General features: G+C 41.2%; 1 protein-coding gene across 2 annotated transcripts in view; it reads left to right on the forward strand.

Moving 5' to 3' along the window:
* The first annotated feature begins 265 nt into the window (after window positions 1–265).
* STIM2 (stromal interaction molecule 2) overlaps window positions 266–24,512 on the forward strand; it is a 77,980-nt gene continuing 53,733 nt past the window's right edge. For both annotated transcript variants that reach the window (XM_075420670.1, XM_075420671.1), the window contains exon 1: window positions 266–564. In XM_075420670.1, the coding sequence (XP_075276785.1) occupies window positions 372–564 (193 nt within the window). In that variant the 5' untranslated portion in view covers window positions 266–371. The remainder of the gene's footprint in view (window positions 565–24,512) is intronic.

The following is a 24,512-nucleotide window of genomic DNA, read 5'->3' on the forward strand; positions in this document are numbered from 1 at the left end:
CGCCCCTCAGTCTCCGAGGGGATACGGACCCTCCGGGCAGGGCTGGCGGGCGCCGGCCAGGCCCCCCCTCCGCAGCACGCCGCGGCAGCGCTCCGCGCCCCCACAGCCTCCCGCCGCCCGGGGCAGCGGGCGCTCCCGCCGCGGCTCGGCTCAGCGCATCCCGCCCGCCACTGCCCGCCACTGCCGCGGGCCCCCTCCCCGTGACGTCACCGCGCGGTGACGTGTCGGCCGGGCGGCTCGGCGGCGGAAGCGGCGCGGGGCTGGCGCTGAGGCGGGTTCGCGCCGCCGGAGCGGGCGTCGGCGCAGCGGCGGAGCTCCGGCCCCTTTCTGCCTTCCCTGCCTCCCTCTGGCTCGCCGCAGCAGCCGTACCGATGAGCGGGCTCCGAGCGCCCGGCGGGCGGCCGGCGGCGGCCCCGGTACCGATCTGCCTGCTTCTGCTGGGGCTGCTGCTGCCGGCCGCCGCCGCCGGCGGGGGATGCGAGCTGGAAGCTGCGGACGGTGGCAGCGGCCGGCGGGGAGGCGCCGCCGCCGCCTCTGCGGCGGAGACGGCGGCCGTTGTGACAGGTAACGGCTCCCGCGCGTGCCGCCGTGGCGCCGGGGGAGCATCCCGGGGGGGTGAGGGGGGCGGCCGCTGATCCTGCCGCGGCCCGGCCCCTCCCGGCGGGGCCCGCCGCGCTCCCGGCGCTGCCGAGCTGCCTCCCTCCGCCGTGGGGGCCGGCCGCGGTGCGGCTCTGCGGGGCGTCCGGCGGCGGCGGCACTGCGGTACGGGGAGGGAGCCCGCCGCGGGGCGCCTGCGGGATCCCGCTGGACAGCGGTGTCGTCGAGATCCGGAGCCGCCGCTTCCGCCTCGGCTCCTCCGGTGCCGGCCGGGCGGGAGAGCGGCTCGGGCGCCGCCAGGCGCGGCGCGGCCCCAGACGGGAGCCGCCGTGCGCGTCCGCCCCGGCTGCCGCGGCCGCAGCGGGGGTGCCGGGAGCGGGGGGGGGATGTGTGTGAGGTTGGGCCGCCCCGGCGGGCTGGCGGGTCCTGCGGCATGGCGGCACGGCAACGCCGCCCGGGAGCCCGGTGCTGCGAGGCGGAGGTGTCCGTCCCCTGCCCGCCGAGGGGCTGCGGCTCTCCGGGAACGCGCGGCGAGCTGTGTTCTTGCCTTCGCTTGATTCCTTTCAAAGCGGTTAATGTAGTCGTACTGCCGTGCTTAGGGCGAACGGTAATGCCCGCGGTTCCACTCAAACGTTTGAAATAATCTGATTTCGGCAGGCTTTGGAGGCTCCGAATTGCTCGTACACGTCCCGAGTCTGGCTTGTAACGAGCGGTGCGAAGCTGTGCGGTCTGGGGGCTGTTCACATAGGGAAGTGGGGTTTGTATGTCGGGAAATACAAACATTTAGAAGTTTGTCGTGTGTCGTGATGTGCTTTTCAGAAAGCCCTTTAATTGGAGGGAGCGCGGGGAAGGTGGAAGAAAGAAGAAAAAACATCCCCCTTCTGAATCAAAGTAGTCTGCATTTCTTACCAGAGAAAAAACTTATGGTGTTGTTTGAAATAGTATTGATATTCTGAGCTGGAATTGCTGAACTTCAGTGGATGAAACACACCTGGGTTTCTTCTCAGTGTAACACTTTATAAACATGAATCTTAATTACAATTAGTGAAACTTCAACGATATTACTGGAATAACCCTGAGATGGAGATGCCAGGCTACGTGATCTAGTCATCTTGTTTGAGGATGTAGCATTTCTGATATCGAAATTGTCTGGTCTGTTGGCTTGCCGTAAAAACTAAGGAAGTCAGAACATCCGCAGTCTGTGAAGCAGCAGTCGTACCTCCCAAGGGGGTTGGGGAAATGCTGTACTGGAACAGGTTTCTTTTTTTTTTTTTTCTTTAGACAGTAATTAATCTGGTTGTAGGTGGTATTAAGCAGTTCTTGCTATGCATAGTACTGATGCTGTCTACGTTTCATGCTTAATCAGTTTGGATATGTCAGTCTATATGGAAAGAAGTAATAATTTTTGTTATTTTATGGACTGTGAAAGTATCAAGTTGCTTGTCAGCTGTCATGGTGCACCTTCGCTCCTGCAGCAGTGAATCTGGTGAAGGAATACGTTTGTTTGAGAAATCTTAACATGTTATAAGTGGATTTACTGTGTTACGTGATGGTTTGGTCTGGAAAATATGTATGGTTAAAAGCCATCTTAAAATCGGTTTTAATCTGTAGGAGGTTTTGAACATAGTTCTGTGTTCATTCGTTTGATTAATACGGTGTTTCAGTTGACCACAGAAGTTGTTTGCCTGTCTGGTAACTAACCCCCAAATAGTTTTAAGTTACTTGTTGCAAAGCTGGAAGAACTCTGGAAGGTTGGGGGAAAATCAGGTGACGCGTTCAGGGCCTGCGAGTTTCACTATATTATCTGTCACTCCTCCCTTAAAAGATAACACTTGCGGATGTGTAGGAGGGATTGCCAACACTTCTCTGGAGAAGAAAAGAATAAACTTTTAATTCAGTCATTTTGACAGGTTTGAGAAGTACAGTCCAGAAGATAAAAAGCTGCCAAGTATAAAATGCTGTGCTAGGAAGAGGCTATCAGGTGCTCGAATAGAGGTGTATGGGCAGCACAGATGTCGGAAATAATCCAGGAGTTCTAATTGCAAATTGATCTGAATAAGCAACATTATGCAACTGGCAAAAGCGAGTGCTGTCCTGGGATATGCTGATCCAGTTTAAATTACAGAGGGCTTTTGTGTGTGTGTTGTGGTTTTTTTTTTTTTTTATTGTACTTGTGTGTTCAGTCTTGAGTATTAAATAATCCAAAAAGTACAGAGGAATGTAGCAATGTGGAGTGAGAGGCTCAGAACCTATGACTGACGCAAAAAAAAAAAAAATCACAGTATTGCCTGATTTGGAGGGGGGGGGGAAACTGGGAGGGGTGTGTATGTAAGAAATACTTCACAGAAGGATATTGATTTTAAAAAAAAAACAACTTTCCATTTTCTCTGTGGTTAAGATGTAGGTTAAGAGGAAGTGAATTGTAGTGAGTGAGATTTAGGTTGAATATAGGCTGGAAAGTTTCTACCTATAAGAGTCAGATTATGTAGATCATTCGACAAGTTCCCGTCATTGGAGGTTTTTATTGGGTTAGAGAAGAAGCGGGCAAAGGTAATCCAGACACTTGACAGAAGAGGGATGTACGACTAATTTTAGGGCTGGGAAGGAGCTTAAGATTCTACTCCTGCCAAGTTTCATCAGATACACAGGGATTTACTTATTTGTTTGTATAGATTATTATTACTGTTGTCTTCCTGGGTATATGCACCTTTTTAATGGTAATTTATAAATGACAGCTATATATATAACATCTGATGCTGTGCTAAAGGTATTTAGTCACAGTTATGAAAATCAGATCAACAAAACTGTGTCTTCACTGGGTAGAACACCACAAGGCTATTTTCTATTCGTTCTGGCTCTGCTTGTTCTCTACTTAATTTGGTAGGAAGTTTTAAGGAACCTTCTGTTCCGAGCCTGACAATAACACTGGCTTTTCACATTCAGTTTATTAATTGATTTTTAATTAAGTCGCTTTGTAATTCCAGATAATTGTGAATTCTTTTCTTGTTTAAAAGTCTAAATATAATCCACGATCGTGGATTAATTTGGCTGCGTTTCAGCTGAGACAGAGAACCTGGACCTCTATTTGGCTAATAAATTCCTCTCAAATAATGGCTTATAATATTGAGATGGACCATTTTTAACTACAGCACCACATTGTGTTTACTGAAGAAACAAGGGATAACATAATGTAACCTTCTCCCGAAAGTAATTCAAAGATTTTATTCTTTTAATTGATTTTCCATTCTGGAATTTAGACATCATCTTAACACTCTGAGCTCTTCAAATTAATCTGACTTTGGCAATTGAGAAGCGAGGGTTTTTAGAAAACCTGTATTTTTAGCTGCAACTTCACAACTGGTTTAAGCCATTCTAGTGTGTGTGGCTGTTTAAGGGTGGCTTTCTTCTGTGGAGTTGACCCCAGGTGGCTCTGCGAGCAGTATTGTTAGCACAGGAGAGCTGGTAGGGGTAGGCACTCTCATCCCAGGACTCGCAGCCCACGAGGAGAGAGGGAGGGAGTTCCTGCTGCATTTCTACTTTGTGCCCACTTTGCCCCCAGTGCAGGGATGAGCGCTGTCTGTTGCTTTAGGTTGAGGAATGTGAAAAGAAATGCAGGCGACAGAGAAACCAAAGGATTTCTGATCAGGCATAGAGCCAGTGCAGAGAGGGAGAATGGGACTGTGCGGGTGGGGTCAAGAGTACAGAAGAAGGGTGGCCTGCCTCCTGTGATGGCATGAGCCTAGCTGTCCGTAGAATTGCATCACTGAGGTGACTGTGAAGCTGCAGTAGTGACCTTTTCACGCTTGAATAATCCGTATGAAAGTTGGTGGTTGGGTGTGAGACTTCATGTATGGTGGAGTAATAGGAAGAGTGCAGTGATTTTGGTCACGTAGCAATATGATCTTTGCGTGATTATTTTGGTATGCGCTGATTGTAAAAGGTTTGAGCTGTGAGACTTCCGTCACTTCCCTAGCAAACTGCTTTTTAAGGCTAGTAGATTTCTTTAGTGATGAAAACTGAGTATTTCAGGCTTTTTTTGTTCCGTTGTGTTTATTTGTTTGTCCCTAGCTAAGCTCTTTGTGATCTTTTCTTACCGCTTCTGTTGGGAAGACAGAGATTTTGAGTCCTTTCTCCACTAAAGGATGTCAACTTCATGCTGTCATTTACTTTCTGTCAGCATCTCAGGGCAGTCAGGTGTCCCTGAAATCTAATTAGTTTCTGCTCTGTTCTGAGTTTCATTTAAGTTTTTAATTTCTTAGTGTGTTTTTTATTTTTAATGAGAATGAATAGGAGAAGTCCAGCAAAGAAACCTTGTGCAACAAGGTTTCTGGGTTTTGATAGCTTGATCAGCAGTTGGTGAATTTTCATAACTACAGGATATAGCCGAAATACAGCTGTATTTGGCTGGATTTGTAGAGGTTTTTGAAACAAAGATTAAAAACCACTGAACCAGGAAAAATCTTTGCCTTTGTGTAGCTGAGTGACATTGGAATCCCACTCGGAGATAAGATCTCAAGCACTTGTAACTTCCTTTGCCCGTAGCTGAGTATTTTTGCCTTGCAGCGTTCTAGTGTTTTCGTTGTAACTCTTCAGTGCTTCTGCTAGTGCATTCTGCGCCTTGTGGTGTCCTGTGAGATTTTTTTCCTTGACCATCAGTTTCAGCTCTTCTGAAGATTTCCCTGGTCTTACAGCTGGGAATTAGCCAGGCTATTTAGCTGGTGTTTTCTTTTCCTTGTCTTAGAGTAGCCTGTAGCAGACCCTTTCTTAAAACCCCTCAGTGTCCCTCCCTGAAATTCTTTGACACCGTACCATCCCTCCATCACCAGGTTTTTGTGTTATCCTTTCAGCTATAAGCTTTCTGAAGACAGCTCTGACTTTCTGGGGACCTCCTACCAGGTTCTGGGTAGCTGCTCCTACGGAGTTTGAGCGTGACTCATTTTCTTCTAAGTAACCTCGGTGTTGCTGTTCTGTCATAACTAGGTTGAGCTGCTGTGCATTTGTGGAAGGAGGACTGGACCCAATGACAGAGGCAGTTGATCTTGATAAGATTTCCCATAATGATACTATCACCATGAGAACCACCTACAAATGTAGTTTCCTTTTTTAAAAGTTTGTATGAAGTAAGCAATTTCATATCCTTTAAATTGATTTTTAGCTTGTGCGCTGTAACTTGTATGTCCTTTTGTATTTAATATCTGTTCTCAGTCAGCATGGGGGGAGAGGAACATATTGCAAAGAACTGTGATATTGTGGGAAACATAGATAAATTACTGCAGTTTTCATTTTTTTTGTAATTTTTAATGGGTTGTAAAAAACTCCTCAGAATTCAGAAGTGTATTATTTTATGCAAGAGTTGACTCCCAATTTACTGCAGAAATCCCGATGGATGAGAAGACTTCATGGGGATTAGTCTGTTACATCCTATGCATGAAACTGGCTGTTTAAAATACAGGAACTGGAGATGTTTATCTTGGCCACATATGGTATGTGTTAAGAGTAAAAAACCACCCTGCATGTTGTGTTAAAATAAGCACATATACATTTTACAAACAAAGGTGAATTTCAAGTTATTACATAAGTTAGTGTTATTCTGCCTCTGGATACTATTAAGTCTCTCCTGTTACCATGGAAACTATCTTTGCATATCTGAAAGGGGGAGGGGTGAATAAAGTGCTAATGCATTGTTAAAATTTAGAACCAGCATAAACAGAATGTGGTGATTGTCTGGGTACTGTAAAATTTGCATTTGTTTACTTCATTTCTGTGAGCACTTCAAACTTCACTGGAGAGAGTTTATTACTGTATCTTTCATGTGCGGTTTTTTTTTCTTCCTTTTTTTCCTCCTTCTGGACCTTGCTCCTTTTCCTTCCAATCCCCAAAGCATGGCATTTTTCAGAGACCTGTTAGAGGAATCCTTAAACCTGTATAACAAAAAGCACTCCAGAGTTTGAACTAAAACCTGTCTTGGAAATCGAAGATAATGTGCTTGCCAGAACAGTTAAGAATTTGAGTTAACAGCGCTCATTTTAACAGAACTGTTGACTCATTTGAGTCAGCGGAGTTTGAATTAACAGGTAAGAACCAGTGACCTTTTAAATCTCATTCTTGTGGTCTGTAGCAAAGTTTTTTAACTTTATCAGGAGCAAATTTCCTCTCTATGCAGATAGTGTCATGCTGCTGCAGGTGAATCTTGCTTCTCTGGCGATTCCTGGGTGCAGAGGTGGGAGGGAACCCGTCGCTGACTGTCGCAGCTCCTATCGCAAGCCGCCAGCAGCACCGCAGAAATGCGGGGAAATTGGAGCGGTGATTGGGGCTGCTGGGATTGTGTGAAGCTTTCACTTTTGCAGTAGCTTAGAATTTAGAGGAATGCAAATATAGCTTTGATGTTTTTCCTCTAGGCAGTGCTTTCTGTTTCCTACCTTCTCTGCTGCAGTGTGAAGCATTTAAAAACTGTCAGCAGCCCCAGCCCTCTGGTACTGTCTCCAGTTAAAATTGTAATGTCTGGGTTGGGTTTTTTTGTGTGTGTGTGTACTTTGTTTCTATGGTTATTGTTCATTTGTAAGAAATTGTCAAACTTCTCAAACTGAGGTGAGCAATAAACGCCAGTTTATCTGAACCTGTTTAAAGCTGTGTTTAAAAGAGAGCAAACTTTGTGGTGGAGCATTAATTTGAATAAGTTTAAACTTTGTGGTGGAGCATTAATTTGAATAAGTTTTTGCTGAATAAAAATTTGGTGAAGACATTCTGTGTAGTTTCTCCTGAAAACGGGAAGCTTTCCATAGGCAAAGGTGTGGTATGAATGCTCTTTCTCGCTTCGTGGTTTAAAATAAGGGAAGGGGTTAGCTGTATGTAATCATTGAGCACAGGCAGTAATGTTACACAGATAAAGGAACAGTTTTTCCTAGTGCCGTCAGGTGACTCTGTGAACTGAATTGGTTGAAATTCAGAGTTCTCTGCAAATTAAATATGTTATTTAGGAAGGAAATTTTCACACAAACATGATTTTACTAAATAACTCCTCTAGACGGTTATTGAGATGGATCAACAATTACTCTTGAACATTTCTTGGTTTTCCGTATGTGTAGTATTTGTTGAATGAGTGAATGGCTCAGTAAGTGATTTTTTTTTTTTTTTTTTGAATTTACACTACAGTCTCTGTTTATCTGTAGAAAGATGTTCAGTAAGCTTTGCTAGGAAATTATTTGAGCCAGCAGTGTGCCCTGGTTGCCAAGAAGGCCAATGGTATCCTGGGGTGCATTAGGAGGAGTGTGGCCAGCAGGTCGAGGGAGGTTCTCCTCCCCCTCTACTCTGCCCTAGTGAGGCCTCATCTGGAGTACTGTGTCCAGTTCTGGGCTCCCCACTTCAAGAAAGATGAGGAGCTACTGGAGAGAGTCCAGCGGAGGGCTATGAGGATGGTGAGGGGACTGGAACATCTGTCCTAGGAGGAAAGGCTGAGGGAGCTGGGCTTGTTCAGCCTGAAGAAGAGAAGGCTGAGAGGGGACCTTATAAATGCTTATAAATATCTGAAGGGTGGGTGTCAGGAGGATGGGGCCAGACTCTTTTCAGTGGTGCCCAGTGACAGGACGAGGGGCAAAGGGCAGGAGCCGAAGTATAGGAAGTTCCGTCTGAACATGAGGAAGAACTTCTTCCCTCTGAGGGTGATGGAGCACTGGAAGAGGCTGCCCAGGGAAGTTGTGGAGTCTCCTTCTCTGGAGATATTCAAGACCCACCTGGACAAGGTCCTGTGCAGCCTGCTGTAGGTGACCCTGCTTTTGCAGGGGGGTTGGACTAGATGACCCACAGAGGTCTCTTCCAACCACTAACATTCTGTGATTCTGTGATTCTCAACATATCATTTGTCCATCTGCTGAATATTTTTCATAACAACCACAGAATTTTACTTGAAATGCATTCTTTGCTCCTAACCTCACTAGATTTAGTAAGCAGGTGAATCTTATGTATGTAAGCCTAAATCTAAAGCAAATAGATGTTTTATGTTGTTTCTCTCTAGTTGTAGTGTGAAAACGACAAGCTTGATTAGTTTTTCCTGGATTTGAAATGCCACCCAGTATTTTTATTTGAAGAACAACAAACAAGAAATGTTATACTGTTAACAAATAAACCACCCAAACCATGTGGTCTGTGGTGATTTTGAAACAAATATGAAACTTAATTATTCTGAGTAGGAGACTTCCTTCTACGGTGGTTTGAATTCTAGATTGCTAAATATAGAAGGTTGCAAGATAACTTCTTGCTGTATGCCTATATGAAAAATACTGTTGACTTAAGTTATTTTCATTGCCTAAAGACTTAAAAATGATTTTGAAGTGAAAATGAAATTACTTTTCTAGTGCAAGTATTATTTACTATTTTGCTAAATATGAAAATTAGGCTATATAACATCATGTAGCTCCAATACTTATGATGTGGCAGGAAGGAAGAATATATTTATATCCTCTCCTACTTGCGATTTTTAGTTGCAAATGAAATGCATCAAGACAGGTCTGTCTTCCCCGCTAATTTTTTTTTTTTTTTAAAGACTTAACTTTGCTGGTACTTTTTTGGAACATGGCTGCTTCAGTCTCGTCTCTCCTACCTGGTTCATGTTCCCTGAGTGTATCTACTGAAACACTGCTGTCAGAGCCAGAGAGGGTATTGTAGTTACTTTGGAAACAGCGCAGTAATATGTCAGTCTAAAGTACAGATAAGAGACAATGAAATGGATTCCATTGACTTCGATGTATGAACCTGTATTGCGTATTCTCTGGGATTTCATTCTAAGCCTGCATTTTAAGCAAATTAATGTTTTGGTCTTATGAAATTGCACTTGGGATAATTGGTCTTATTTTGGTTGTGTTGCAGGCAGTGATACGAGATGTGTAGCTCTGCAGTCTGTGAAGGATGTTCCTTTGTTATTGATTTGAACTGGCCTTGGTGTTGGCTGTTGCCGCAGAAAGGGGTGCTCCTCCTTTGTGCTTGTTGCTTCCTCTCCCTCCCTGCCTCTTCTCTGCTTTCCACCTGCTCCCTTAACGTTACCGTGGCTGGAGGTGTGTGAGTTTGGGGGAACTGATTGAACTGGAAGTTTGTATTCATTTTTTTTCAGCAAGGTTAAGTCCTTGCTTCAGTTCACTGCACAGCTGCACAAGGGCATCTGTGAGAAGGTAACAGCGTTGGAGGAAGGTAGTATCAACCGTTTTAGTAGAAGCCCACTCATACCCGGTAAATAGTAACTGATTGAGAAGGGTGTGCAGGAGCGATTTAGCTACTCATGAAAGGCAACATTTTACACAGATGTTACCAACTGTGAAGTTGAGAAATGATGTTCAAAATTAGTAAAGGAAATACTTCCGCAATCCCTAAAATTTGTAGAGGGAGACATTTACATTAGCAGTAGAGCCAAGATTTTAGTAAGGCTTCTTAAAGAGATTAGTTGTTGTAGACGATAGCAACTTCACTCATAGAAAAATCCACCTTTTGGAGTGAAACCTTTGTTTTGGTAGTGTTAATTTGTTTTTTACCTGTTGATTTATAGTAAGAGAGAGTTCATATCTTAAAACTAAAATCACTTACATGGTGTTACTGTTTACTTCTGTAAAGCAAAACTGACGAAATGTGATTTTATTAGTAAAGGACAACGAAGATGCATCCCGTTCTGGTTTAGCTGTAGATGTTTGAAAGAAAAAAAACCCAACACCTGTCAGAGCTCTAAAAGAGTCCAATTCACTACTTTTAAACTTTGTTATAAAGGAATCCAAGTAAAACTGGTTTGTTTCCTTTATTAAGTAAGCATCCTTTCTAAGAAACTATGCATCTGTGATGTGTTTCTTGTTTGTCACAAAAGCACTCACACACTTGTTTTATGTTACCTCAAGTCCGTTTATAGTATCCTGTGAAGAGCAGTCAAGGCTCTAATTTCTCGTGATGTTGACGAGTGGTGAGACTTCCTTATTTCAACAAAATGGAAGCTCTGTACGCGACCTTGGCTGTGATCAGGTCCACAGAAATTGCCGTTTCCTTGCAAAAGAGTGATAAGCAATCACAGGTAAAATGTTATCTTAATGGGAAGAAAAAGGATGCATCTTCATGGTACTAGATGGTTGTTACAAATAGAGCCCTACACTATTTAGCTTAGAAGTGTGTAGAAGTTTGTTGTGTAGCAGGATGATGAAGGGGAACTCGGCGTAAACCACTGATGCCTGCAGAGGTCTCTGATGGTATTTCATGATACTGTGTGACAAGGTGATGAGATTGTAGTGTTGAAGTGTGAAAAAGTGGGGCAGGGAGAGAAAGGAGGAAGGAGCTTATTTTATTTGGTACTTTCATACCGTTAAGTGTATACTTGGACTGGATTTAACTGAATAATTTGAGCTCTGATTGGCTGTTCTACTTGAGATTTTTGGGAGTAATAGTGGATTGTTCTTTGGAAAAAATCTGGTTGTTGCTCAGGAAGAAATACTACAAATTATGAAGAAAGGAAAATAGTATACTAATCATGGTCATTTGAAAAGATACCTAAAACTAGAAAAGGTTTGAATAAAGCTTGACAGTGCTTTTGTATTTATGTGTTTGTGTATGAAGAGAAACCAGGGCTTCCTGGTTTTAAAAGTTCTTTGGAAGCTGAAGCCAATATATGTTGGCAGCTGTGGTTTAGACCTTCAGCCTGTGCTCTTCCTCATTCATGCTGAGCTATTTCAGTTGTTGGATTCATTTTCTGATGGAATAATATGCTGAAGCTGGCGAAGCAGTGGTTGAATGAACCCTGGGCTGGTGCAGCAAGGAAGGCCAAGGTGGGGGGGAGATGGACAGGAGAGCATTGGAGCAGTCGGATGGCTTTCAGGACTTAAGAGGTAATAGTGAGGATGTGGTAGACCTCTTTGAAATCATCAATGCTATAAAGGAGGCAACTATGGAAAGACTGGTAGTTATTTTCATGTTGTGAGACTGGGGGGCATTCATTGAAAATCAAAAGAAGGCTTAGAAATACATATATCCTGCCCACTTCCCATTTTCCTGGGGAAGGGGGGAGCACACCTGTGTGAACAGGTGGAATAAACTAGGAAACTCTTTGCAGCGAACTGTTCTGCAAACAAAAAATATGTTGTTTTGGGGAAAAATTGTTCTTGCCATCACCTTTTGTATGGCACTGTCTGCTGTGAACTGGTGCTGTGCAAGACTGAACTAGATGGAGGACGCCTTTGAGTCAGTGCAGCCAATTCAAATGTTTTTATTAGTTTTCCATGCAAGTGCAAGGCGTGGTTATGTTTGAGACAAGACAGTTTGACAAATGTTTTCTGCTTTCCATTAGCATTTCATTTTTGGTTTTGTGCAAATGTTGAAAGTGACTGCTAATGTAGAAAGAATAAGCGTAAAATGTTTAAAGGAGAATGTCATATATTGTAGTAAGCTGCATCATATTTTATATGGTAAATTCTGGGGACTTACTATTAAGTGGGGGTTCATATTGGGGACTGGCAAAGTTTTTGCTGGCACTGACTTACTTTTGTAAATTGATTTTTAATGAACTGTGTTTCTTGTGTTGATTTGTATTGGTTTGCAGTCTCCTAAATGGTATCCTAAAGCAGAAATTTATTTCCTGCCAGAAGTTGGTAACATTACAGTGATGTTTTGGATTTAATTTTACCACTTATAGTTTTCTATGCCCAAAATGCTGTCAGCAGCAGATTAACAGTGTTACAGAAGCCAAAGAACAAGACAGTCATTGTCTTGTTAACTAAATTATTGTTTTTATTCTTTAAATATGAAAGCGGTAGTTGATTATTCATTTGAATAGATTTTTTTTTTTTTAAGTTTTAGCACAGATGTTATAATAAGTGCTTCTTTAATTCTGGTCATTTGTTGTTCTGATACTGTATTTTTTAGGTCTATGAAGTGTTTGAGAAGACTTTAGGCGGAGGACTAAGCATACCAGCTGGAGATACTGAGTTTTCAGAAGAATATAATAGAGTTAACTTACTTAATGTCTAGACGTAGTGCCTTGCCATCTGTGATGAAAGAATCAGTGTCTAGTCTTTTACCTTCAGATCGGACTGTGGGTGAAGTGGAGATTTTAGGCAGCTGTTATGTTTTAGGTAGTAGTGTGACAATTTTGAAGATCAGTCAACCCGTTGCTGAAGATCAGTCAACCCAACTTGCTTTCGAAAATGGGCTTTCACTTTGTAGCTCCTACCAGGCTACTCTTATTTGCAGCATGTTGAGGGAAAATAACTTTAAATAACTTTTCAGACTTTGTGGCCTATTGTCTCTTTTTGTAATTTTTATTTTTTTCTCCAAAACGTTTCTAAGGCTTATTGGAATGGGAATGATTGTTTCACTGCTTCTTGTACGATTCTAAATACTTTAAGTGAAACTATCTGGTCTTGCCATGGGTTCTGCTCTGTAAAACTGACTGCAGAAATGTTTCATGACTGTGTCTAGTTCAGTTTGCCTTTTTCAGGTTTTTTTTTTTGTGTACACAATAAAAATGAAAGTGGAAGTGAAGCATTGCTAGTAACAAGGACATTTTGCACATGAAAATTGAGAAGTATGGTGTTCAAAGGAGTGAAAATTCAGCCTGTGTTTCCAGGTCTGTGCTGTATTTTCAATGATCAGAAAGGACAAGCTTAATTCTGGTCTGTTTCTTGGGAGTGTAGTAAGAGACTTCTTAGAAGCAGGAAAGAGCATGTATTTCACTATCAAGACAGAGCTATAATTATGTTTTCCTTGGGAAGTTTCGCATTCAGAATTTTGGAAAAGAAAGACTTAAATATGAAGTGCTCTGGCACTTTCTGCACACGGAGGAGAATTGGAAACATCAGCTGTAAGCTGCTGTTGGAAACAGCAGCATATGCCCTGGAATCACTGAGGAGGCTGCCATTTGTACAACTGCTTGGATATTTCAAAGAGCTCCTCTTGTTTAGCTAGGTGGTGAATTTAAGATCAGAACTTGAATATAGAGCATTCTGTATCATGTGGAACTAAAGCATATAAGGAATTTTTTCTTAAGTAATTAACACGAGGGCTGTGGATGCCTAGTGGAGCGCATACTTCCTAGATGTTTTCTTAATGTTAGTATGTGAAGTAAGTGTAAGTTAGAGACGTAGTAGAGGGTGAATTATGGTGTTCGTACTAGTGACAAGTACAGGTGCCAGCACTAACAATGAAGTTCTCAAAGTCTGGCAGTTTTAAGTGCTAGGGTGAGGTGCTGTACTTTTCCTGTGGATCTGGTCCAAGAACTGTAAGTAGCCTGTTATATTTGCATAAATAACGAGCCTTTGGCTCTGACACATTCATTTGTTTTATGAAGTAGCCTCACCTGATGGTCTCAGATTTTTCACTTAGAAATATTTTGAAACTTGCTTCCTCTTTGGCCTATCTCAAACTTCTGTTAAACAGAGATTACTTCAAAGTGCAAGTTTCAGTTAGCTGGTTTGTTAAACAGGCAAACTCCCTTGATGCTACTGATTGCATGTTAGTAATTTTCTGTTTACTAGTTGAAATGGATATTAAGTTTGATTGTAATGAAAGGAATCTCAGTTATTTCTTTCCTAACCTAAAAGATTTTAAAGAGAATTGAACATACCTAGATATCTGAATATAGGTTAAATATTTCTACTGTCAGAAGTTATATTTTATTAAGGTGTCATTGTTCAAAAGATGACTTTCAGGCATCCTCCAGCTCTTGCCCAGTTGTCATTCCTTTCAGAGGAAACAGGGAAATAGTGATTTGCACTTGGCAGGGCAAGCAGAAAGCTTTGCTGTTGGCCTCAATGCTGCTTCCAGAAGGGGTTCAGTGTGTGGGATGGACACTGATGGGGTACGGGGCCCAGGGCGGAGCGAAGCAGCTGGCCCCAGCAGTAGCTGTTGCTGCCCACACTGGGCATTTCCCGCAGTGAGCCTGCTTTCCTCTGCTTGGGTTTTCTGCCTCCCTGTTGCTCATGCCAACGCTATTGTCGTTGTGTTTGACTTTGAGAATGCGGTATCTTTTGGGAGCTGGTGTTTCGGACCCTGCAAACTTCAAGACGTGGTGAGAAAAGCATGCTTAGATAAGTTACTGCGTGCGGTTTCCTGCTTCACTTATTCAATATTTTCATATGTTGTTTATAACAGTTGAGTTCGTAGGGCCCAGAGGTGTTGAAGTACTTACCCGTGGTGTTACTTGATCAGAAGCTTTAAGGATGGGATTTATTTCACATCTCTTGTGTCGGCATCTGAGCTAGGAATTCGGGCTTCTTCTGTAACAGAGTCAGCTTGTTTTGCCATGAGGTAGAAAGCCCTGTTCGGGCACGCGGATCACACCACTAACTCTGTCACTTAGATTTCTGTTAAGTGTTGCAGAGGATACTTTAGATACAGGGAAAAATATGTTGCTCTCCTGGCTTTGTATGAAAGCTGTTGTAACGAGCAGTGCTTCATCCTAAGGACCCTCTAACCTGTTTCAGGTTAGACACTTTTTGTGTCAGGTATTCTTGCTGTTTGAATGCTACAGAATGAATAATTACTGCTCAGGTTGGATAGTAATTTGGTATTTATGTTCACAGTGCTTCTTAAGTGCACTTAAATTCTGTTTCCTGTGCCATTTAGCTTTAAAATGTTTCAGGATTAAGTTTCAGCCAATCAGTAATACTACCTAGGAAGCTATAATTAATACGTTAGGGGAGGGGAGGTGGTGTTAACTCCTTCTCCCCATTTTTGATAGCCTTGTTAGCCATAATTTATTACTTTCAGAATGTTTGAGACTTCTTAGTAGATGACTTATTTACTGGAGAAGATGCTCTATGCTTGAATTCACTTTAGTTTTTGAACTGTTTTAGAGACTTCATCTGAATGGTTGGGTTGCAGTGTAAGGAAATTAATTTTTTTTTTTTTTAGGATGTAATGTTTCATAATGTATTTTATAAGATTCTTTTAAATGTCTTAGCTGTTGAGTCATGCTGTTGCATTTGTCTTGCCTTGCCTCGCCTCCTCCACTCCCAACATATCTTGTGCATGTTTTGTGTGTTTTGATTTTGTGCCCCAACCTCCTTGACAGGCCTTCTCACCTCATTTGCTTCACCACTTATTTTTCATTCCAGTTTAAGAATGGCAAAGGAATACTGAAAAGCTAAGTACAGCCATTCCGTATTGCTAAACTTTTGATGCAGGAATTGTGTGGGTCTTGTAAAATGCTGGGTACAACAGCACATAACTGAGAATGCTGAGCATGTTCCGGAAGGAATTTTCATGTCTTGCTAATTTTTTTTTTATATTCCTCTGAATATAAGGTGCTCGGCTGGTTTTAGATCTATTTGCGTATGTTCATAAGGACTAATGCAAGTAAGGAGCAGACTGGCATCAGTTAATGTGTTTCTGAAACTCTTAACAGAAAGATTTTAGATCTGAATAAGATCTTTAGATAAGACTGAAGTACAGCTATGGAAAAAGGAAAGAACAATTCCACCTCTGCATCAATTGCATCTGGGAACTTCAAATAACACTTCGTACTTCATAGCAGAATGTTGTGCTAAATTAGAAATTGTGATAATCTCGCCCACAATTGTTCAGTATCATGCAACTGTGATTGGTTTAGTCACAAGCAGAATACTGGTCTGCCTACTCTGTCTTTGCAAGCTACCATAACACTGGAGTTGCTCTTAGTGGTTCGTTACTATTCCTACGTGTTTTGCAGTAGGAAGGATGAGAGTTGTGGGCAACGTCTCTCTTTCTGATGGCATTGACTTGTCTTTGAAAGATATCAGAGAGACAGACAAAAACCCAAGATCTTCAAGAATGTTTGGTGACACATAATCTGCAGCTTGTTAGGAGGCTACATTTTTTTGGTGTTTGAGGATCTTTAAGTAGTTGTTCAGAATATATGATAGGATTCTCTGAGTTTCTGTGCTCGCTTTGGGCTAACAGTGGAATATGCAGAGAACTCTTACCTGTTATATCTGACTAATGCAAGTGGCAATAAATCAAATTAAATTCTGTACTGTACTCCTAAGCACAGCTGAATGTGTTTCATGTAATTAAGGCTTCTAGAAATCTGCAGGGTAATTCTTTATATGCAAATCTTTTAAGAACTAAATAATATATTTAGAAGCAGTGATTTGTCTGGTATAGAATAACTTATTCTGTTATGTAATTTTTTTAATTAATGTCCTTCCCCCTCCCCCCCCCCCCCCCCCCCCCAGCTGGGCAAAACTCTGGCTTTGGATGCCTGTCCAACATTACCTTTGCTTTTGGTCATGCCTCTTATTTACCTCTTCAGTTGAATGTCCAAGGGAAATTGCTAAGCGGTGTGTTCAAAAGAAATAATAATCCAGAAGTAAATTTCTGTGCAGCGCTTGCTTTTTTTGTTATTCATAAGGTGGTAGTGCAGACAGGGAGTGAATGATACGAGAACAAGTGCTTGAGAAATCTGGAGTTTGTTCTTAATTAATAAATGTGATGTAAAGCCATTTAGATTAGTTAGGGCCTTATTACTGTCTGAATTTATTTTGACTTCTTGTGTTTTCTGCACAATTAATGAGCGCCTGAATCATTGCATTCAGAGTTGATGGTTGAGCCAACACTAAACGTTGGGAATGATTTTTGTGTTCAGTCTAACACATAATAGAAGCAAAAGGACTTTACACATGGTATTATAGCCATAATATCCCCTCTGAACTGGGACCTTATTTCTGTATAGTGATGCTAGTAAATAAGTGAATATTCAATGAATATGAAATACTCCACAATAAAAGTAGCACAGTCAGCTTTCAACAAAAAGTATGTGCAAACTAACTCTTCCATTCTGTGTGTGCACCTCCTTGGCGTAATGTTTAATGTGCTAACCAACTGTCACTGTTGCCCAACCAGATTGTAGAAGGAAGACAAGAAATACGAATATCAGAGGCAAATTAGAGTAACTAATGAGAGGGTTGCCAGTATGGCCTCATGAATCTTCACCAGAAGATGGATGCTGGATGAACATGGATAGAGAAACTAAATAAAAGTTGCCAGTGGAATGAAGGATTGGCCAGGGGAAAGCTCTGTCAAGGAAGGGTAGCAAAGGTGGTGCATGTTGCATGTGCTTTGTAAAAATGCTGCATCTGTCTAGAAAAAAATACCTTGGCATTAATGGCATTTAGACATACAAGTCATTAGGGTAGCAGTGGTGACAGATTTGTTCTGTATAGCATTAAGGGTTGCGTATGCAACTCCCAGCAGTAAACAAGTTGAGGAAGCTGGGAAGTGTTGCTTTGGATTATTCCTTATCTCATTCTTTTGGTGTGTTTGTTCGTGTAAGTAAACAATATTTTGTCATAACTGTTTAAGAAACAAGTATAAAGCAAAACAGAAATGCTAAACTAAGACACATCTTTAATTATGTGGTTTATTTTTATATGAGAAGTGTTATTCTGAAATTTTCCACTCGGAGAGTGCCTGGCAGGTTAGTGTGTGTTCTTTATTCCACTCATGGCATACTCTCTTGCATACTTTTGTTATGTGGCTGGAAGTTGTTAGCTAATTCACTGATAAAGCACCTTTTGTTTTTAGGATACATTTACTTGCTGCCTTATGTCCTGAAGTGTGAAGACTTGTTCCAGACTGCTTGATTTTTATCTTACCTAGTGTAAATACGGCTTTATGTTCCATCATATAGATCACACCTCGAAAAAAGTTTGGTGTCTTGGACACGGCGATCAGTAGAACTCATTGTCATAACTGTATTACACCATGTAAAGGAAAGTGGGGTTTTTTGGGTTTGCTTGTTGTTTGTTTGTTGTTTTTTTAGCCAGTAGCTTTTCAAAATACATCAATTGGGAAAAAAAGTCATTATCTGGTTAATTTTTCACTGCTTTGTTTTCTGTCACCCTGCCTTTTGCGTATGACCATCTCCCATTTCTTTCGTTGGATTTATGCTTATTTGCAGTCGAGCAGAACAGCACACAGTACTTCAGCAAGGGAGGTATAATTATCTCTGCATTTCTCTGTTTAGTAACTTTTAATAGCTGCTTATTAAGCAAATAACTTAATGGCGTTAACACCAATTAGCAATCTTTCTATTAAGAAATTCTCTGCTGAAACAAATTCTGATGTGTATAATTACCTCTGGTGACTGACTGCACAGATCAGCAATGGTTGGTTCTTCTGTGCCTTCCCCTCCACATCTCCCTCTCCACAGCTCAGGCCTGGATTTTATCTTCAAATTCTCACAGATGGCATTTGCTGTTGATGCTCTTTACTCTGTCAACAGCAGTATTCAGTAGGAAGGAAGAAGATTGTTATGCTCGGTGTAATTTCTGCAGCTGAACTTGTAACTCTTCAGCATTGACAGGGGAAAAAAGGAAGCCTTAGTTTCTGTTTTGGGTATAAACTGAGAAATCTTCTGAGTAGAAATGGTTTTGCTCCATACCTGGTGTTCAATATTACTCTGCTGTATTTGTATCCTATCTCTGAGAAGTTGTCTTTAGTTTGCTTTTACATGTTGTAACATCTCTTCTACTGAGTACAGCAGCTTATGAAAAGGATTTTGCACCATTTACTGGCTGTTGACTTAAGGTGAAATACTAGATTACTTTCAAGAAATACAGTCAACGTTTTCCAGGCAGAACTGAATGTAGCTGTTTTTCTCCTAGAATATATTTATGCAATATTTATTGTATTGAATAAAGGCAGAGAAAACTCAAGTCATTCTGGTAGGCTGAGTAAAAGGAAGATGTTAAGGGGAAGTGTTGTTTGCCTTATTTGCTAAACATTTTATGTTAAACAGTGAAGAAATCGAGTGCATTCTGTCAGGAACCTGGTGGCTCTGTGTGACCTCTGGATCCAAACTGAAATGAGCAAGGCAGAATTTTCTTGATTTATACTAATGACATGTTTTACCTGCCACGTGATGAATAATACCACCTTTTTTAGAGTAACTCGTGTTAAGAAGAAACATTTTATTTACATATTGTGTAAATTTACATATTGTGTACGTCTATGCACAAATCTTCGACAATGTTGGTTAGTTTCTAGTGAGTTATAGTATCTCCAATTCCATTTGTAATTATGGGAAAATGATTTCCCTTAGTTTCATCGCATTTCTCTCCCTTTCAAAGAGAAGAGAAAGTCTCTTTAAAAAAAAGGCATATAAACACATTTTCATAATGCAAAAATGAAATGCTGTTGCTGGTGTTTGGGAAAAGAGGAGCAAATAGGAAAATTGAAGCGCCTACAGGTTTTTTGTTTTGCTGTGACCCGCTTTAATGGAAGAAGGTTCTGGGTGGGATAAAGAAATGGTGAGATTTTGTGACGTACTCGTTTATTTTTTTAACACAAATGCTCCCAGTATCTTTCACCAGAAATACTGATGTGGAATGAAAGAACATAACCACTGTTTGGGGGTAGGGGGAATAAGTGCGTGGAGGACCAAGTTTTATGGTTTGAGGGAGTACTTTGCTGAGCTCTTTGGGCTACTATGAAGTTTCATCAGGGAATCTGCATAGCATCAGGCAGTCGTAACTGCCCTTGCTCAGAAGAGCTTGAAAGGCAGGGCTTTTTAGTTCGTGTACCACACTTAAACAGATGAACTACACCAGCAAGACAGCTCGACATTTCTGCCCTTGTGTTCATCAGTCTCTCTGATGGCATAAGGATGTTCCTGTGTCAGCAATTTTGTCGTGCTTATACTGATTTAAGATGATCTTTCTTTACAATGGCAATCTTCTTTGTACATGTAGAAATTTGTCTTTTTTTCCCTGTTACAAAAATCCAACTTGCCTGGAAATTATGGGAAAAAGTTTCTTGAAGTTTAAACCCTGAAGTGGCAGGGGAGGAGAGAATTTTGACTAAAGGAATTGCTGAGAGAAGACAGATAGCTTGGTAGCTCTAAACTAATCAAATGTAGCAGACCGAAAGGGCATGCAAGTGGCTATCACTAAGAGCTCTTAGAATTATTCTGTGGCCATCTTTGTTCTCCTGCAGGTTAATTAAGCTAAACTCTTGAGACGGGCAAGCACTGTAGATGCTAAAAATAAGGGAAGGTAGTTAAAGTTTAGCACTGTTGTGCTGTTAATGGGATCAGGTAATGTAGAAGTTTGTCCTCCAAAGTCTGTATTTGCCAAGATATTTTTTTCCTTGCATGCAAAATTACATTGCTATTTGATACTTCTTAAGATTGGTGTATGCTTTGTGCAAGTGGAGCTATGAGTGAAATCTTGAATAGGGGTCACACTGTTTTCGGGTAATGTTGTTAATCTGGAGTTACTCCTAAATAGTTTTCAGAAATGAAAACAAAACCAAAATGATTCTTAACATTGTTTGCAGGAGTGTGTCTGCATGCAAAAATTACTTTGACTGGTTCAGTGGAAAAAACCCAAGCTGATCAGTGATGTGTAGTTATGCATATCTGCCATTCTACTGCTGATAAAATAAAAAACTAACCAGAATGAGCAACTACAGCATTGCCGGGAACAGGAATAAAGAGAAATACATTGTTGCCACTGCTTTAAAAAGAGAAAGTTTTAGAAAGTGAAGAAACAAATTTTGAGAAGGAAGGGGGAGGTAGCAAGTCTTTGTAATCAAGTAAGAGAACTGTTTGGTCGCTATGTATGACATGGTATCTATGGCTTAAAAAAAGGTTAGGAAGATGCAGTAAGAAGATGGATTTGGTATCAGAACATCAAAACTATTTGACAGTAGTTTGATAACACCCCTTTCGCAGATGAGATTGATGAGAAACTGGAATGAAAACCTTTTGACTTGAAGTGAAACCTGGAGGACATGGAGAGAAGATCTGGAAAGGGAAGAAGAAAAATATGAGCGAAGTAGGGAATAGCTATGTGTGTGTGATGTGGTGGAAGCAGAAGTGACACAAATGGGAAAAGCAGCAACCTTATTTATTGTAGGAACTGACAGCACTGAAAGCAGGAAGTAATAATTTGCGGTCGATTTTCTACTCATTTTAAAATATTAAACTTGTGTGTGTAGGAGAGAGCATTGTGTGCTCATCCCATCACCAAGATTTGTATTATAATATGTGCCAGTAGCCGTAGCTATCTGGCAGTGTACGTAGCACCTTGTAAACTTTTTTTGGTGCTAGATAACAAGTTGGACATTTGGAGTACTAAATATTTCTGTAGCTTATTCAAGTCGCGCTGTTTTCCTGGCTGTGAATTGAGCGTGCAAAACGACAGGCGGGTGGTTCTAGCCGTAGGCTGCTCAGTGATGTGCTAAAAGTGATCATGTTCACTGTGCAAGTCCTGCCCGAGGCCTGGGCAAACTGAGCTAAATATTTGCACCCATGCAGAACGTCTTGAGACTGACTTATGAAATCAGCTTTCTATTGTCTTCCCAATTAGTTAATGACAGACCACAGAGGCTGCAGCTTCAGCTGGCACAGGGCTGGTGCTGCGGTGTGTCCTTCTGTCTCCTGCGAGGGACCCCGGGGTGGCTGGCCAGTGGAGCTTCGGTCAGAGAAGGGGAGATGCTAGTGACAAGAGGGAGGTTTTCGAATCAGTTTGCAGTCTCGGAGGTGACGGGAAGGCAGGGTGCAGCAGCCATGGCTGAACTGGCCTGGTTTCCGTGTTTCTGTTTGCAGCCTCTCTGAGGTGTGGCTTCCATCAGCTGCATTTCCACGTGGGCGGGTAATTCTCTAGGGCATGGAAATGGATTAATCAAACTGGGGTGCAGTGTGCGGGCAGAGCTGGGATGGCATGGTAAGGCTTGGGTCGAGATGCTAGGGGTGACTGAACAGATTCTGACGCTGGCATTTTTGGAAGGAAAATGTAACGTGGAACTGCTGCCCAGGTTTGTTTTTAAATTGCCGCTTGGCTTTATTCGGGCAAGGCTGAAAACCATTCGCAAATTTTTCCTCCCTTGCAGGTTTGACTGGGCTAGTGCAAGTGATTTTCTTAAGTAGGTCAGTGGGCCTACTTGGTAGATGAACTTGGCATATATTAATGTAGTTTATTGTGTAGCACTACCTAGGGGATTAAAAATAAAAGTATTGTGAGAAAAGCTAAGTCTGCAGAGGCCATGTGTATCAAGATGTCCCTGTGAAAAACTGCAGCTAAAATCCTACTTGTCTTCATTTCAGTTGTATCTAGTTGCTTGCTTTTTGTTACTTTGGATATCTTTTATTTAGCAATTATGTACACACTCATTTGCCCTCATGAATGTACTGCCTTTTATGCATACGTGGAAGTGTACAAGTCTGACAAATGCTTATCTAATTTGAAAAGTGCAAGTGGATGTTTAAGGATATAAAAAATTTGTATCCTGTTACGACAGTCCTCACCTTCTTGAGATCTCTTTTTTTGGAGTCGCTTCAAATTGGCCTGCAGGTAGAAAGCCCTTTCAGGTAAGAAAAGGGTGTGTTTGTGTTCTAAGGAGTTTAAAAAAAAAAAGAAGCGTGTATAAATGATGTTGCATATTATAGAGAGCGGGCAGTAATTACTTGTTACCTTTTTTTACAAGAAACTGAATACTTGCTTTTAGAGTAAAAGTATGTGAAAATGCATGTTCTGGAGCTGGGTATTTCATTTGTCACCTCGCTGGTCTGCGTTTGTGGAATTTGTTCTATTCATTTGGCCTCTCATGGAAAGACACACCTAACTGATGGTGAAAGGAATGATTCCTTTCAAGGCAGTGCCTTGGTAGTAATGTAGGATTGCATTTTTAGTAATGCAGGTGTTTTTGTTTTTTTTTTTTTTAATCGTCTCTGCAGGTATTTGCAGAATTCTGTTGTCAATTGAAAGATTGTACTTGGCTCTCAACTTTCCTGTTATCAAGGTTGGGTGTTGTGGTTTTTTTTGTTTGACAGTTTCTGTAAGCTTTTGGCATTCTGTATGTGGAACAGTAGATTTTGAATATTTGCCTCAGTCTAGTAGTCTTGCAGTCTTATTTGTGGCTTTAAAATATTGGTGTAATTTATTTTGATTGCCAAGCTAAAAGAATTCTGTTCTATTAATGAGGTTTTACTACAACAGATCATCCTTTGTAAGGGATCAGTAAATCAATAGCCATGTGATCTCATATGAAACAAGGGGATTTAAAGAACTCCAGTGTTGAAGTTTGTTTATTAAAACTTGGGTTGAAAGAATTACACTTTATTAAAAAAAAAAAACAAAGAATCTTTTATACAGTGCAGAGATTAAATTTTACTGCCAGTAATTTACATTACCTACTGATGTCTATATTCTCAAAACTTTAAAAGAAAAAGCTCAATGAGACTTGCAATTGTTTACGCCAGTAAATTTAATAAACTTAAAAATGAACGTATCAAACATTATTTACATGTCAGTTTGCTGCATGAGACTGATAAAGTACTATTACTTAAAAATGTTAATGGCTTTACTCTGCTTACTGGGTAAGCTTCTCCTGGCAAGTATTAGAGAAGAGGTTTTAGTTAATTGCATTAAAGCCCGCCATTCAATACATAATGCTCCAGTTCAGTGTGCAGTTACATGGAACAGCTGATGCTGGTTAGAAAAGGTTGGAATTAATTCTTGTTAGAATGTTCTCTTTAAGCCCTGAATTTGCTTGACGGTTTGCACCTTCTGTAAGGTACTGCCACAGGTAGATACACAAGAGACTGTGCTCTGAGCTCAGTATTTTTGGTCTTGAGGTAGAACTTCTTTTAGTTTAAGAACTGAACTCTATTGGAATAGATTTGGGTACCTTTTAAGGGTTTTGGTTGCCTTAATTCTGCATATCTCCTTAATTTCACTTCAATTTATCTGATTTTAGTTGCTTCTTTGTATTGGTGCCTTTCATATATGTAATAATTTCTACAGCTTTCCAATCAAAATATGGGTAAAGTCTGAGGTTACAAATAATTATTTTTTGTGAATATATTGAATGTTTTTGTCAGGTGCTTTTGTTACGTTACGCAAAGTAGATCCATAAATCTGATAGTTTACTATCTTATCTCCTTTTCTACCACTTCCACACCCTTCTCTTTCCCTTCC

This window comes from Opisthocomus hoazin, chromosome 5 (assembly GCF_030867145.1).
Source record: "Opisthocomus hoazin isolate bOpiHoa1 chromosome 5, bOpiHoa1.hap1, whole genome shotgun sequence".
NCBI classification, from domain to species: Eukaryota; Metazoa; Chordata; class Aves; order Opisthocomiformes; family Opisthocomidae; genus Opisthocomus; species Opisthocomus hoazin.